The following is a 15,606-nucleotide window of genomic DNA, read 5'->3' as shown; positions in this document are numbered from 1 at the left end:
TCAGTACATTCAAAGTAATGATGTATATTATGCATATATAATTTTTTAATATAGGATCTGACGCTTCTCCATCCGGTCGTGGATAGATTGGATCTTTCAGTGGCACTTGCTCGTGATGAGTCCTCATGGTTCAATGTCTTTGAGTCCTCTTTCCAACGCCGCCAAGTTTGCTAAATTTCGAGCTCGGAGTAAAAAGTTATGCCCGTTTGAGTAAAGCCTCTCTAGTTAAGGCATTTCATCTGTTTGAGAAAAGGGTATTTTGGTCTTTTACTTACCCCACTAGGCTTGACCACATTTTCCTCACCCAACTTAAGGGTCTATTCAGATGCTAAGTTAATTTCACTTTCCTAAACACTTAGAATTTTAGAGCGGAGTTTCAAGAGGAGAAAATGACAGGGTTTCAAGTGTTCTTTCAAGAAATAAGGAATTCGCCAAGAACATCGTTCTTTCCAGGTATGTAAGACTTCCCACAGTGATGGACTAATTTTCCCTCACGCCATACATGTAATTCATCCATGAATTCGTCCATGAAATCGTTATTTAGAGATTCTTGAGTAGTTCTTGATTTTTGGCGCTGCAGTTTTGCGGCCGGCGCCCTGTGCCATAAAGCAACCCCAGTACTTTGAGGTCTGACGCCTTTCACCAGTAATGCGCTAGGGTCACTTGGCCCTTTTCTTCTCCGTCCTTCGTTCTGTATGTGTTCTTTCAAATCGTGTCTACATTCTCTTTTTGATATTAACTCTTATAGTCTTCATTTCTTCTTGAGAGATCCTACATGTCCTAATCACTTGTCTTAATTTACATTTCAAATTAAATTAAAGTTAAGAGGAAAGTTCAAGAGGTCCTTTTAAGTCATTTGAGAATTCTTTTGCAATTGATTATAAGTCTTAAGGAAGTGAATATGAGAATGAGAAGAGTTGCATTTATGATTGAAAAAGAGTATAAAGGAACTAAGTATTCCTAAGTGTAACACTTTAACATTTAAAAGAGGTAAACATTAATTTATAAATGAGTTTATGAGACTAGAGATATTTCAGAGTATTACCTCTTTTAAGAAGATCTTTTGAGTAATTATCCCAAATTGAGAAAGAGTTATGTTTTATACATTTGAGCATGGGTTTATATATTATTCGGATTAGTATATCCACTTAGTTGAGGTATTCTATACCCCAGAAAGGTATATGAGAGTTCTGGCAGCGTGGGCGAGACGGTGTAGCATCACATAGCTCATAGTGATTGTAGTCGGATAGAGAATCTCCCAAATAAGAGTAAAGAATTTTTATTTTTATTTTTATGAATCATTAAGTTATATATTCTATTTTATAATGTTTTAAATTTTTCATCTATCACTGTTGCTTTCATATTGGAGTTGAGTTGTGGTGAGTATGTCTTCCTATGTTACCATTTCAGTTGCCTATGCTTTTAGATTTTCCCTTGCATGCTCGTACATTCAATGTACTGACGTCATTTGACCTGCATCTTATTTATGATGCATATACACGTGTTCGGGGTCATCAACATGAGCTTTGTTGATACCAATTGCACTCCACCTAGCTTTGGTAAGCCTCTTTGCTTCCCGTTGGGCTTCACATTATTATTTCTGTTTTGTTAAGTTGTTGAGGGTCTTGTCCCGACATCTATCGTAGTATTTAGAGGCTCCATAGATAGTTAGTAGTTGAGGAGTCTTTCACTATTCCCTTTTTTGATTTTTTGAGACTTTGAGTCAGTTACTTATGTTTAATTAAGCATTTCAAACATTTAGTCAGTAGAGTTATTGTTGAGACAATTTGAGTTAATCTTTGCATTTGGAGTTCTTGTTTTGCTTGAGTAAGTCTTCTGCTAAGCAGTCAGTCAAGCCAAGGGTTCTCTTGGGGACCAACAATGTTTCTCGAGTGCCGGCCACATCCATGGTGTAGACTCGGGGAGTAACATTAATGTTGAATATAAAATGGAAAAAATAATTATCTTTTCTTGATATGATAAACGTAATAAATAAAAGAAATAAATATTTTTAAAAAATAGTGGACAAATAAAATTGAAAGGAAGGGGAAATAAATTAATTTAGACAATAAATAAGAAGAGAGTGAAACTTATACATAAATCGCATTCGCCAAATGCATTTTATGCCTTTCTTTCTCAGCTCTTTCTATTTAGGTATCTTAGAAGGGTTTTTCAAGCTTTCAACGACATGACCTATTTTAAAAGACAAAAAATAAAATTGTGGGTCGAGAAAAGAAAAATAGGGGAGGGGATTAACAATCTGGAGAATTGAACATTCACCGATAAAATTAAACTTTAGGTTGCTAATCAATTGAGATACGAAGATTCTACAAAAAACAATTAATGTTGTGTATAAAATGAAAAGAGTAATTATCTTTCTTGATATGATAATAGTAATAACTAATAGAAATAAATATAACCTAAAAATAGTGAACAAATAAAAGTAAACGGAAGGGATAATAAAGTAATTTCAACAATAAATAAGAAGAGACTGAAACTTATACATAAATCGCAGTCGCCGAATGCGTTTTATGCATTCGTTTCTCAGCTCTTTCTATTTAGGCATCTAAGAAGGGTTTTGCAAGTTTTCAACGCAATTACCTTTTTTTAACAAATAAAAAATAAAATTGTGGGTCGAGAAAAGAAAAATAGGGGAGGGGATTAACAATTTGGAAAATCGAACAGTCACCAATAAAGTGAAATTTTAGGTAGCTAATCAATTGAAATACTAAAATTCTCAAAACAATAAGCAATTAATGTTGAGTATGAAATAGAAAAATAATTATCTTTTCTTGTTATGATAAAAGTAATAAATAAAAGAAATAAATATATTTTTAAAAATAGTGGACAAATAAAATTAAACTGAAAGGGTAATTAAGTAATTTTCAACAATAAATAAGAGGAGAGAGAAATTTATTCATATATCGCATTTGCCGAATACATTTTATGTCTTTCTTTCCCAACTCTTTCTATTTACGTATATAAGAAGGGTTTTTCAAGTTTTCAATGCCATGACCTTTTTTTAAAATATAAAAAATAAATTGTGGGTCGAGAAAAGAAAAAAATTGGGGAAGAGATTATCAATCTGGTAAATCGTACATTCACCGATGAAGTGAAATTTTAGGTAGCTAATCAATTGAGATACCGATTCTAAAAAAAAAAACCAATTTATGTTGAGTATAAAACAGAAAAAATAATTATCTTTTTTTGATATGATAAATAGTAATAAATAAAATAAATATATATATTTTAAAAATAGTGGACAAATAAAATTAAATGGAAGTGGTAATAAAGTAATTTCAACAATAAATAAGAAGAGACAGAAACTTATTCATAAATCACATTCGCTGAATGCGTTATATGCATTTCTTTCTCAGTTCTTTCTATTTAGGTATCTAAGCAGGGTTTTTCAAGTTTTCTATGCCATGACCTTTTTTTTAAAGATAAAAATAAAATTGTGGATCGAGAAAAGAAAAATAGGGAAGAGGATTAACAATCTGGAGAATCGAGCATTCACCGATAAAGTGAAATTTTAGCTAGCTAATCAGTTGAGATACTAATATTCTCAAGAAAATAGACGATTAATGTTGTTTATAAAATAGAAAATATAATTATTTTTTTATATTATAAAAGTAATAAATATATTTTAAAAATAATGGACAAATAAAATTAAACGGAAGTGGTAATAAAGTAATTTCAATAATAAATATGAAGAAGGAGAAACTTATTCATAAATCTAACTCGCCGAATTTGTTTTATTCTTTTTTCTCAACTCTTTATATTTAGGTATCTAAGAAGTGTTTTTTCAAGTTTTCAAAGCCATGACTTGTTTTTAAAAGATAAAAAATAAAATTGTGGGTTGAGAAAAGAAAAATAGGGGAGGGGATTAACAATCTGGAGAATCGAACATTCACCGATAAAGTTAAATTTAAGGTAGCTAGTCAATTTAGCTACTAAGATTTTAAAAAAATAAGCAATTAATGTTAAGTATAAAATAGAAAAAATAATTATCTTTTCTTGATAAAGAAAAAAAATTCTCATAAAAAAAATTTCTCTCTTGGTTCAGTATAATGCTTGATTTTCCATATTTTTCATAACTCAAATTCTATTAAGAATTCGATATCAACCATCAAGTGCTTTCATTGAATTTACACATGAACGGATATCCAATTCTAATTGGAATTGTAAACACCTACAATAAAGTCCTTATATGAATTTAGGAGTGAAGTCTTTCGTAAGTATAATCAACAACATACAAAAATTTAATATAATTAACATTTTAGTTGATACAAAATCCTAAAATATTGTAAAGATAATTAAATAATAATTTTAAAAAATATCAAATGACATAGATAGTAATTTTAAATAACAAGGTACTAACCTTTTTATACAAAAACACGAATATAAAAGGAAATCCAAATTCTATAAACCAACAACAAATCTTCTCATGGTGAACCAAGAATTCATCCCCAACACCAAAATTAGTAGTATAAAATTTCTAGCTGATGTAAGATAGAATAAACAGAGGAGTGTTTTGTGTAAACAAGTCCATTTCATCACAACAAAACTCAGATACATCTTTCCTTTCTCAATACAATTCTTTAGACAAAGACTCTGGTTTTTCGAATGATAAATCTTTCTTAAACCATGGTTGGTGAATCAAGCCCATGTTCCAATTGAAGTAATAATGTGAGTTCTTCCTTTTCGATGTTAAAGAGATGAGAAGCCAGTGTTCTATGGACGTCTCTGGAAAGTATGATTTGTTGGTCTATGGTGATTATGGTTCCACAAGGGAGGTGCCCCTGTGTAAATATTTTCTGTGAGGCTTCTGCAACCGGGATCCTAACTGTTCTTTTTCTCATCCTTACCAGCAAAGAGGCCCACATGCAATTTTTCTTCTCTTTACCTATATCAGTAGTAAAGAGAAGAAAAATTTACAAGTGGGCCTCTTTGCTTGTAAAGAATGAGAAAAGAAACAATGAGGACTCTGATTGCACAGGCCGCTGAGAAAATATTTACCTAGAGAAGCTCCCTTGTGGAACTATCATTAATTACCATAGACCAACATTTCATAATTTTCAGAAACATTAGTAAAACACTGACTTCTCATCTACTCACCATCGGAAACTCGGATACATCTATCCTTTCTCAATGCATTTCTTTAGACAAAGACTCCATTTTTTCCTCTTTTCGGACACTAAATCTTTCTCCAGATATGGAGTGTGAATCAAACCCATGTTCCAATTGAAATTGAAATACCGTTGCAAGTTCTTCCTGTCTAAAAGATAAATCTGATAGATTCACCTTGTAACACCCCAGAAAATTCTTGAGCTAAGACTTGAGCTAGATGTAGCACTTTGATTTCCAAAAAGAATTAAATTGGAAATAGCAAAATCTGAAAATTTGCAAGTTAAGCTAAGTATGAGTTTTGGGTCAACTTCAAACGACCATAACTCCTAGCTCAGGATGATTTTGGTGTACTACCAGAAACTGTAGGAATGATCTTGGAATTATCTTTCCAACGCCACCAATTTTGCTAAGTTTCGAGTTCGGATGAGTGAGGTATGACCTTTTGAAGTTAGGCTTTCTAGTTAAGGAAAGTTAGCAGAAAATAGTGAGGGGTATTTTGATCTTTTCCTTACCCAATCAAATTTAATTCATTTTTAGTAATATTTTAGGGTCTAATCCTATTCGAACAGTTTTATAATCCTAAAATTAGCCTAGTGTTTTAGTTGAGAGTTCAAGAAGAGAAAAGAAGAAAAGAGGAGGAGAAAAGAGAAAGGATCGAAGCGTTCATCGAAATTCTTGAGAGTTGTTGCGGATTTTCGCCATGGGTTTAATCCTTAAGAGATATGTAAGCTTCCATAGTGTTGGGTTCTTTCACCCACACGCCATGATTTATTCAACGTAATTTCGTTCTTGAAATTTAAGGAATTAAGTTCTTGATGAGTTCTTGATAAGTGTTCTTGAAGTTTCATTAAGTTTTGATGTAAGATTCTACTTGGGTCAACTTCAAACGACCATATCTCTTAGAATATAAAGATTTACATGAGCCATAACCTATTCAATTAAAGGTATTTGAATCTATTTTCCAACGCCACCAATTTCGCGTCAATCCAATTTCTGAGTAAAACAGTTATGACTATTTTAGTAACCTATACAGTGCTGTTACAAATTAGCCGATGGGAAAATATTAAAAAGAGTCGTTTTTGTCTTTTTACCTCCAAGAAAATCATAAAAGAATTTCTTGACTAATAAAAGACTCAAAACAATCAGATTTTTATCTTCACTAATGAAAATCATAATTCTTGGCCACAGAGATTTCAAGAAACTAATTCAAGAATCTCAAGAAGGGTTTTCTTGATTTTTTACCTTCAAGCTAGGGTTCAAGGCTTCTAATCAAGTTCTTCTTCAAGATTCTTCAAGATTCTTAAAGATTCTTCAAGAATATTGTTCTTCTAGGTATGTAAGGCTATCATAGTGTTGGACTAGTTCGTCCTCACGCCCTACATCTACTTTCAAATCAGTAAAATAGTAATCTAAGATACTTTCCCTAGATTTGAGTATTCTTGAGATAAGTTGATTTTTAGTTCTTGAATTCATATTTCTTTTAAAAGTTTTATTCCTAATTATCGAATATCTATATTTTTATTGAGATCCTTCATATCATGAATCATAACTCTTGAATTCATAATTCAAATTCAAGAGAGAGTTAAGAGTAGAGTTCAAGGAAGCCTTTGAGTTCAATTGTGAATCCTTTGAGATACATCATCGATTTGAGTTAAGTTTTGAGTAAGTAAGTATGAGAATGAGAAGAGTCGTATACATGAGTTCCTTATTGATATTTTGACCCTTGAGTCGAATCGTTCATGCCCTTAACTTCCGCATGAACTTCATCAGTTGAGTACCTTTAAGAGGAGTAGTATCTTCAAGTCTTGAGTATTGAGTTCCTAATCCCCTTTGATATTATATTTATAATTATGAGACTATTACATGTTACCCATTAAGTCTTTGAGTTGAGTAATTCATGCTCATAATTCCGCATGAACCCTATAAGTCGAGTAGTCTTGAGATGAGAAGTTTATTTGAGTCGTTGAGTTGAGTAGTTCATGCTCATAATTCCGCATGAACCCTTTGAGTTGAGCATTCTTGAAATGAGTAGTATCAGAGAAGTTCTTGATTTTCAAGTATTGAGTTCTATCTATAGTTATTGAAAACCTTGCATTGAGTCGTTCATATCCATCATTCGACATGAACCATATTTTAAGAAGTCTTTTACAAATGTTTAAACTTTGTTTTAAGACTTAAGCTTTGAAGTTGAGTAAAGAGTAAGAGTAAAGTTCATTTTCTTTAAAATGATATATGGGAACTAAGTATTCCCAAGAGTAAATGTTTTCACATTTAAGATGAGAGGAAACTGAGATTTCCAAAAGAGTTTTTAGCAAGAAAAGGGAACATCGATTCCAAGAGAACTTTTAAGCTAAGTTTTGAGTAATTATCTCAAACCAAAGAAAGAAGTTGTTTTAAAACATATGAGCTAAGTATATTTTTGGGAGTAGTATTGAGCACCGATATGGGGATGCGAGTTCATATTAACTCAAGTCTCCATAAACTATGTAGCCATCATGGGTATTAATGGGTCATACTTCTTAGATGATCACATAAGTTAAGCTAGTGGATCCACTAAGTTAAGTGTTCTATATGACGACAAAGTATAAGACAGTTCTGGCAGCGTGGAAAAGACGCTGTATCACCACTTAGGCTCATAGTGGTGGTTGTCAGTTAGAGAATCTCCCACATAAACTATATTACTTTATTATATAAGTAAAGTTAAGTTTGTTATTGCATTTTCTTTAACGAACTAAGTTGTTTTTACTGCTTATAAAGCTTTCCATATATTGCATGTATATTGTTGCTTTATATTGAGTTGAGTACCCATAGTCGAGTATCATATCTTTGAGTTGAGTATCTAATCTCTGAGTTGAGTAAGTTGAGTAGTTTTGAGTATCCTTCAGTATTCCTTGAGTTGAGTAAGTTTGAAATGAGGTAAGTATGTTTCCCCTTTTTATCAAGTTCAAGCTTATGTTTAAGTTTTAGAATTCCCTTTACATGTTCGTACATTCCACGTACTGAGCCATTTGGCCTGCATCTTCTCATGATGCAGACACAAGTATTCAGGATCATCAACAAGAGCTTCGTTGATACATCTGAGAGTTTGAGTTAGCTATGGTGAGCCTCCTTGCTTCCGGAGGATTTCATTTACCTTTCAGTTATATCAGTTGTTAGGATGTCGTGGGTCTTGTCTCGACTTTCATCTTTATCAGTTAGAGGCTTCATAGATAGACAATAATGTTTTAGAAGTCTTTATTAATTTTGTTAAATGTTTTAAAGACTAAAGTTGTCTTTTTATGGCGAGTTGCATATATTATATTATACAGAGTTTTCTTTGGACTTAAAGTTTGTATTTAAGTTTCATGACATTTTATTTCAGTTTTAAGCTTTTGCATGCTTAAATTAGTCTTCCGCTTGTAGTTAGGCAGGATGAGGGTTCGCTTGGGGACCAGGAAAGGTTCTTGAGTGCCGACCATGTCCAGGGTGTAGACTCGGGTCGTGACACACCTAAAAGAGATTCAAAACACATTCTAACCTTTAGGTTAGATTAAAGTCTAAGGAAAAATTTGCAAGATAACTATCAAATTTCGAAAGAGCCCTTCCAATATACCATATTTTGAAGAAAAGCGACATATCACAAATAAATAAATCAATACACGAAAGTTGAGAAAAGGTATAGATAAAAATACTTATATAATCTTTAGCAACATTAGTAGCAAATGCAGCTATCATACATGTAATTGTGTTTGAACGGTAGTTAAGGAAAGAATGGGAAAGGATAATTGAATGAAGGAAAGAAAACACTTACAGTGAGTTCTGAGATCAAACATATGATGAGGTACCTCTATCGAAACCACCTTGGTATTAATTTCATCTACCGTAGCAAATATATGAAAAAGAGGAAATAAATGTCATAAAAAAATAAGGAACAAAGGAAAGGGAAAGATAATAGTGAAGGTCCACCTCTGTGAACTTAAAAAAATAATGGAGAAATGAAGAGGAGAAAAACATTGATGATCCATAGCATCAGAAAAAGGAAGATGGGTTTAGTTATAGCTCCCAATGGCAGCATTGAAGAGAAAAAAAAGGAGCGGCGACATTGAAGAGGAAAAAGGGGAGTGGCGACATTGAAGAAGAAAAATGGGAGCTTAATTAAGAAACTCTAGTGGCTAGTGAGATATTTAAGATAGAAAGGCAGGTTCGATATTTGGACTGAGCCAGTTGTTGTTTTATTTCCTTTCTTGGGTTCCTTGGGCCATTTTGTTCAAGCTTATTTGAATCAATTGAAAAGCTCCTAAGTTCAGCTAATTAATAAAAAAATTATGTTTGAACATACATTTTACTTGAAATTTTTATGAGTGGAAGTTCCAAATTTTTTTAAATGGATCTGCATAAGTTTTTGAAACTGGAAATATTTTTGAAAATAGATTTTCAAAATCTTTGTCCAAACATATATTTGAAGACGAAGTCTCAAAACAATATCTAAAATCTACAATCAAAAGTCAACTAAATAAAGGTGACGATTTGTTGATTGAGATTCTTAAAAAATTACTAGGGGTAGGGGTTCTTCATTCACATAGACCTGGGAGTCATGCCGAGCCCAATTGCAATCAATCAAACCAAGTTGAATTCAAATCGCTTTCAATCAAACTTTATTACTAGTTGCTATATACGCATGTAAAGAGTATGAAAAGTACAAGTTCAAGTAAGATGAAATAAAAAAAAATATACCCTTTAGGATAGACATTCCCATCAAGGGAAAAAATCTGACATCCCCCAATATAAGGAGGTGCGACTGACACTCGTTATCATATTCAATCGAGTTACCCACTAAAACATACTAGCTATCTAAATTGCGGAATAAAAAGATCGAGTAACACCATATCTGAAATGTGAAGCCTAGACTATCAAGGTCATGACCTGAATGACAATATACCATATAAACAATACTAGAAAAGCCAAAATAAAGAAGTACTAGCTAGCCAATGAGCCCGCAACTGAAGATACATACACACATACATATATATGCCTAGTCTATGGGCTGGAGATTGAAACCTACAAAAGACATCCAAAATACTGTGTCCACAATAGCCTCTACGAATGACATAAGAACTGTCGGGAAAAGGCCCCAACAATACCCAAACTGTACAACAAAAGCCAAAATTCTCTAATATCCCCAGGATAATATGGAGCTTACCAACTCACAGTTGAACCTGAATCCTAGCGGGTGGGTCGATCACAATTCCTGCCTAGACCTGCTCACATGAAACAAAAAAGTAATGTCCCTAGGCAATGAGACATCAATAGGAATAAAAATGTAATGGTATGTAAGGCGGAAAGTAGAATCATAAGTAGCTACTGTAAAAAGGATAATAGACATACCACCTAAAACTGAAACTCAAATACTCTCCATGACTGACATTTGACGTCGTACTATTTATAAATGCATGGTATGCTCTTATAATCGTATGTCATGAATACATGTCACAACCCTAAGTGGGGCCATGATGGCGTCCACTACAACCTACTGAGTGGACAAGCCTATGCCCAGGACACACGATGCGTACAACACAATTTATGTAGAACATAGGTAGATAAAGCAGAATAGACAAGAATAATATATATCGAAAGAAGGGTTATATATATATATATACACACACACACACAATACGATACAAAAATATAAAATAGGCCTAAAAGTGACCAATAGATAAACTAACACAAGATACAATCCCTGGGACCTGGTGTCACCTATACGGGAGCTAGTACGAATAAAAAGTCATATATATACATAAATAGAGAGAAAAGACTATTTCGAAAATAAAATGAAAGTCAGTACAAAAGAAGGAAAACAACAAGTCTCTGAACGTCAGGAACTCACCACAATCCAATTCTTTGACAGCCACGGGAGATCCAAACACTCACTAGGGAGCTGTATAAAAAAAAGATGCAAAATTGCAATATGTGTACCAAACACGGGGTACCTAGTAGGCATCATAGGCCGACCGAGATCAGAAATATCAAATATAAATAAGAAGCACGATATTACTAACAAGACAATGGCAAGATAAGGCATAACAATATAATAAAAGAGAACATGTAGATAATATCGATAACCAAAAAGAACACACACAAACCAAACAACCAACACACTTAAAGGCAACTCATGCAATGCCACAATGTCCAGCTCTAAATAAGGATAAATCATAAGTCTAGAAGAAACATCAAGACACCTGGAATGATACCTCAAACTTAACCATAAGCCAATAACTTGGATATATGTATCCATGGACTGCTCGGTATGACACGTCGAGATCACCCATAATCGGGATATCTATATCTACGGGCCACCCAGAATGATGCTTCGAGCTCATCAACAACATAAAGAAATAGTAAACTGTAGCCCAACCAAGCTATTGGGCTGCCCAAAATGATACCTCTAACTAATCCGAGTATAAGCAACTAAAAGGTGTGATAAATCAAGTAAAAGGGCTTTTTACCACTGTTATTCAACACAAGTCTCAAGGACTTCCAACTCATTAAGAATAATCTACTTTCTTTGCCAACAAAGTCATTTCTTTCTCGAAACTCAAGCACCTAGAAACTCTGCAGAAGAATAATCACAATAAACTCATGGTATACACACAGAATCGGGAAGAATAACCTTCATACCACAATAGTACTCTCTTGGGACTCTTGCTAATCCAAGCTCATGGCTTTAGGTCCAACAGTTTAATAAACAATCAACGAAGAAGCACAAATCAAAGAAATCCATACCACCAATCAAATCAATCCGAACCAATCAAACACCATGCAAACCTATGTTTCACTCTACCTAGAAGCAAGGTCTAAGGATACTACTCACACAAGGATTGCCTAAACTATGGCCTCTCCGATTAAACTTAAGCTAAATCACCTAACTTATGGCCATTACTACCAAAGGATCAAAAAATCTCAACCAACCTTAGAGCTCAACCTAAATCATGTGATACTACCCAATTTATTTAATCTAACTAAGTCAAGTCTAAGAAAAGAAAGCCATAATGTACCTCAAGGCCTAAAGCTACACACGAACTAAATTTTAGTGTTTTTCCCTTCCGTAGAGCCTCAGATCGCTGCCAAGATATCAAGAACACAAAGAAAAAGTTAATACGATTCCAACGACATCCATATAACTAACTCACAAATTAAACTGGAAATAGGGCCCAAAACAACCCACAAATTGATGCAACCTAATTATGAAAAGAAAACCGTCAGACTGTCCTTATTGGGATAAGGATCACATTATCGAAAGATGGGCGCAAATGGGACTCAATTCGGACCTTAAATGGCCAAAATACAATACTTTCAAGTTCAGAATTTAAGGAATTTGAGGTCCAAAACAAAATCGAATTACGAAATTGAAGACATAAAAGCGTAAAGGAGAGGGAAAATAAGAGAGTCACCTTTGAAGTGTAGATATTGGCCAAGAACTGCTCCAAATCGCCTTAGTTCGAGCTCACACTCAAATGGGTTCTTCTTTGGAAATAAAGAGTGAAAAAGGGACCAAAAGTTTGCTTAAGAGAACTTCGCTTAAGCAATTGGGCTGGTTGCTTAATCAACTCCCGCCTATGAGGCGCATGTCGCTTATGAGAATGGGCTAGTCGCTTAAGGGACTCATGCCTAAGAGGCGCCTGCCACTTAAGCAAATTGCCTGGTCGCTTAAGTGATTCCCGCCCCCTAGTGCTCTTCACTTAAGCGACCCATTTGGTCTCTTAAGAAGACTTAGCTTAAGCGATTAAGGGTTCGCTTAAGCCATTGCACTAGACACCAGTTAATTTCAGAAAACAGGCCTAAGTGTCCAAATCTTCAAACAAGGCCTTGGAATTCATGCAGAGTCCAACCGACGCAAGCCAAAAGTGCAAACCACTTTGAAACCACATTTCAGAGTCAACAAAATCAATGAAACAACCATATGAGGTCTTCTATCCAAAATGTTGACCAAAGTCAACACTTTAACTAAGAAACACCACAAACACTCCAAAATCCCAAAAAACTTACCCCGACACCCTCGGGAATCAAACCAAAGGTTGTTCTAGGCCAAAATTGGCATTACGATGCTAACTACATTGACAGAAATATATTCCGAGCAATTTTACCAAGAAAGCTTCCCCAAGTTCCTTTTTTGAGCAAAACTCAAAAGCTAAAATGCTTAATCGCACCAACTCTAAACGATAGGCCAGAAACCCAAACCAATCATCACTCTGTACCAAAATGACCCTTCTGGAGCTGATGGAACTAACTGAATTCTGATCCGACATTAAAATCTTTCAATGTTGACTAAAGTCTACTCTTTCGAGCATTAAGCTTTCAAAACTCAAAACTCGTACCAAACTCAATCGAACACCTCGGGGAGCATGACACCTAACCCAGCACCACCCACAAGCTATAACGAAGCTACGGGAATAGGCAAAATAGGAAAATCAAGCACAAAACACAGTAATCACCCCAAGGGTCATTACAACAAATACTACTAAAAAAACTTATGTCCGTTAAAGTAAGACAAAGGCAAAACCTGAAGGCTCAAAGAGATGAGGATACCGAGTTTGCATATCAAGATCTCTTTCACAAGCTGCCTTCTCAAACAAATGGTGCCTCCACTGAACCTTCAAAGATGGGATCTTTTTAGACTGCAACTGTCTAACCTGCCTGTCTAGAATTGCCACAGACTCTTCCATAAAACTCAAAGTCTCATCAAGCTCAACCGACTCTCACTGAAGCACGTGAGACTCATCGAAAACATACCACCTCAATATAGAGACATAAAACAAAGGATGAACACTAAAAAGATCCTAAGGTAAGGCTATATCCTAAGCCACCTCTCCTACCCGCCTTAGAATCTCAAAAGGACCGATAAACCTGGGACTAAGCTTGCTCCCCTCCTAAATCTCATCACGCCCTTTATGGGTGATACCCACAAGAACACATGATCACCAACCATGAACTCTAAAGGTCGTAGCCTCTGATTTGCATAGGTTTTCTATCTAGTTTGGGCAGTACAAAGTCTCTCCTGGATCATATGGGCACTATCAATCGAATGACTCAGTAAATTGGTACCCCATGGCCTAACCTCAAAAGCATCAAACTAGCCCATTGGAGAATGATATCTCCTACCATATAATCCCTCAAATGGTTCCATTTAAATGTTCGAATGACAGCTACTATTATATGCAAACTCTGCCAAAGCTAAAGACTGATCCCACTAGCCAACAAAATCAATAACAAATCCCATAGCATATCCTCAAGAAATGAGAATTGAACTAAGTACCACAGTCTGAAATGATAGAAACTGGCACCTATGTAAACAAACAATCTCTTTGGATAGATCTGCGTTATCTTCTGTGATGTGTAAGCAGTCTAAACTGGTAGAAAGTGAGCTGACTTGGTCGATCGATCAATGAAGACCTATATAGAATCAGAACCCTAGAAAGTACATAGCATGCCTACCACAAAGTCTATGGCTATATGCTCCCACTTTCACTCTGGAATGGGTAGTCGTTGAGTCAAACCACCCGGTATCTAGTCCTTGTACTTCACCTGTTGATAGTTCAAGCACCCAGCCACAAAAGTTGCAATGTCTCACACACCATTAGTAATGCTGCCACTGATCACAGTACATCTTCGCAACCTCATGTTGAATAGAATACCTGGAACAATAAGACTCCTAAAAAATCAACCCAATTAACTTACCAACTTTAGGTACAATGATACGACCCTCAATCCTCAAGATGCCCTCCGAATCTAAGGTCTCCTTCCTAGCCTCGCCGCTAAGAACCTTATCCCAAATCACTCTCAACTGTGGATCATCACATTGTTGTGCCCGAATATACTCTATCAAGGAAGATCTAGCCTCTACAGAAGCAAATACTCTACTCGGCTCAGAAATATCAAGTCTAACCATTTGATTGGCTAAGAACTGAATGTCTAAAGTCATAGGTCGCTCCTGCAAGTAAGCCAAACTCCCCATACCCACTGCCTCCGGACTCAAGACATCTGCTACCACATTAGCCTTGTCCATATAATAAAGGATAGAAATATCATAGTCTTTTAGTAACTCCAACCCCCTGCGCTGTCTCAAATTAAGGTCCCCCTAGCTGAAAGTATACTAAAAACTATTATGGTCCATGCATACATTATTGTGAACTCTATACAAATAGTGTCGTCAAATATTCAACGTGAAGACTGCCGCTGCTAACTCTAAGTCATGAGTGAGGTAGTTCTTAGCATAAAGTTTCATCTACTTGGAAGCATAATCAATTGTAACACCTCGGATCAAGAAGGCTAGGAAAGGGGCCAAGCAGGAAGTCACCAGCCCAAAACTAGGCCATGGGACCCTCAACGAAGCCCTTGACGGGCCATGAAGAGGACGATGTCTCGTTATAGGGCTCATGAAGAGCTTCCAGAACCTGACCAAAATGGTTTCCCTCCTACGAACCCTTAGATGACCCGTGGTGA

The 15,606-nt window shown here is 35.1% G+C and overlaps 1 protein-coding gene across 1 annotated transcript; it reads right to left on the bottom strand.

Moving 5' to 3' along the window:
- Positions 1-13,643: 13,643 nt before the first annotated feature.
- On the bottom strand, positions 13,644-15,169 carry LOC125873932 (uncharacterized). The gene is made up of 2 exons (XM_049554755.1): positions 14,842-15,169; positions 13,644-13,822 (listed from the first exon to the last, which is right to left on the bottom strand). The coding sequence occupies exons 1-2, from the start codon at positions 15,167-15,169 to the stop codon at positions 13,644-13,646; spliced, it is 507 nt and encodes a 168-aa protein (XP_049410712.1).
- Between the last annotated feature and the right edge of the window lie 437 nt (positions 15,170-15,606).

The sequence above is a fragment of the Solanum stenotomum genome, chromosome 8, assembly GCF_019186545.1.
Source record: "Solanum stenotomum isolate F172 chromosome 8, ASM1918654v1, whole genome shotgun sequence".
Classification (NCBI taxonomy): domain Eukaryota; kingdom Viridiplantae; phylum Streptophyta; class Magnoliopsida; order Solanales; family Solanaceae; genus Solanum; species Solanum stenotomum.
This window is presented reverse-complemented; position numbering and strand designations above follow the sequence as displayed.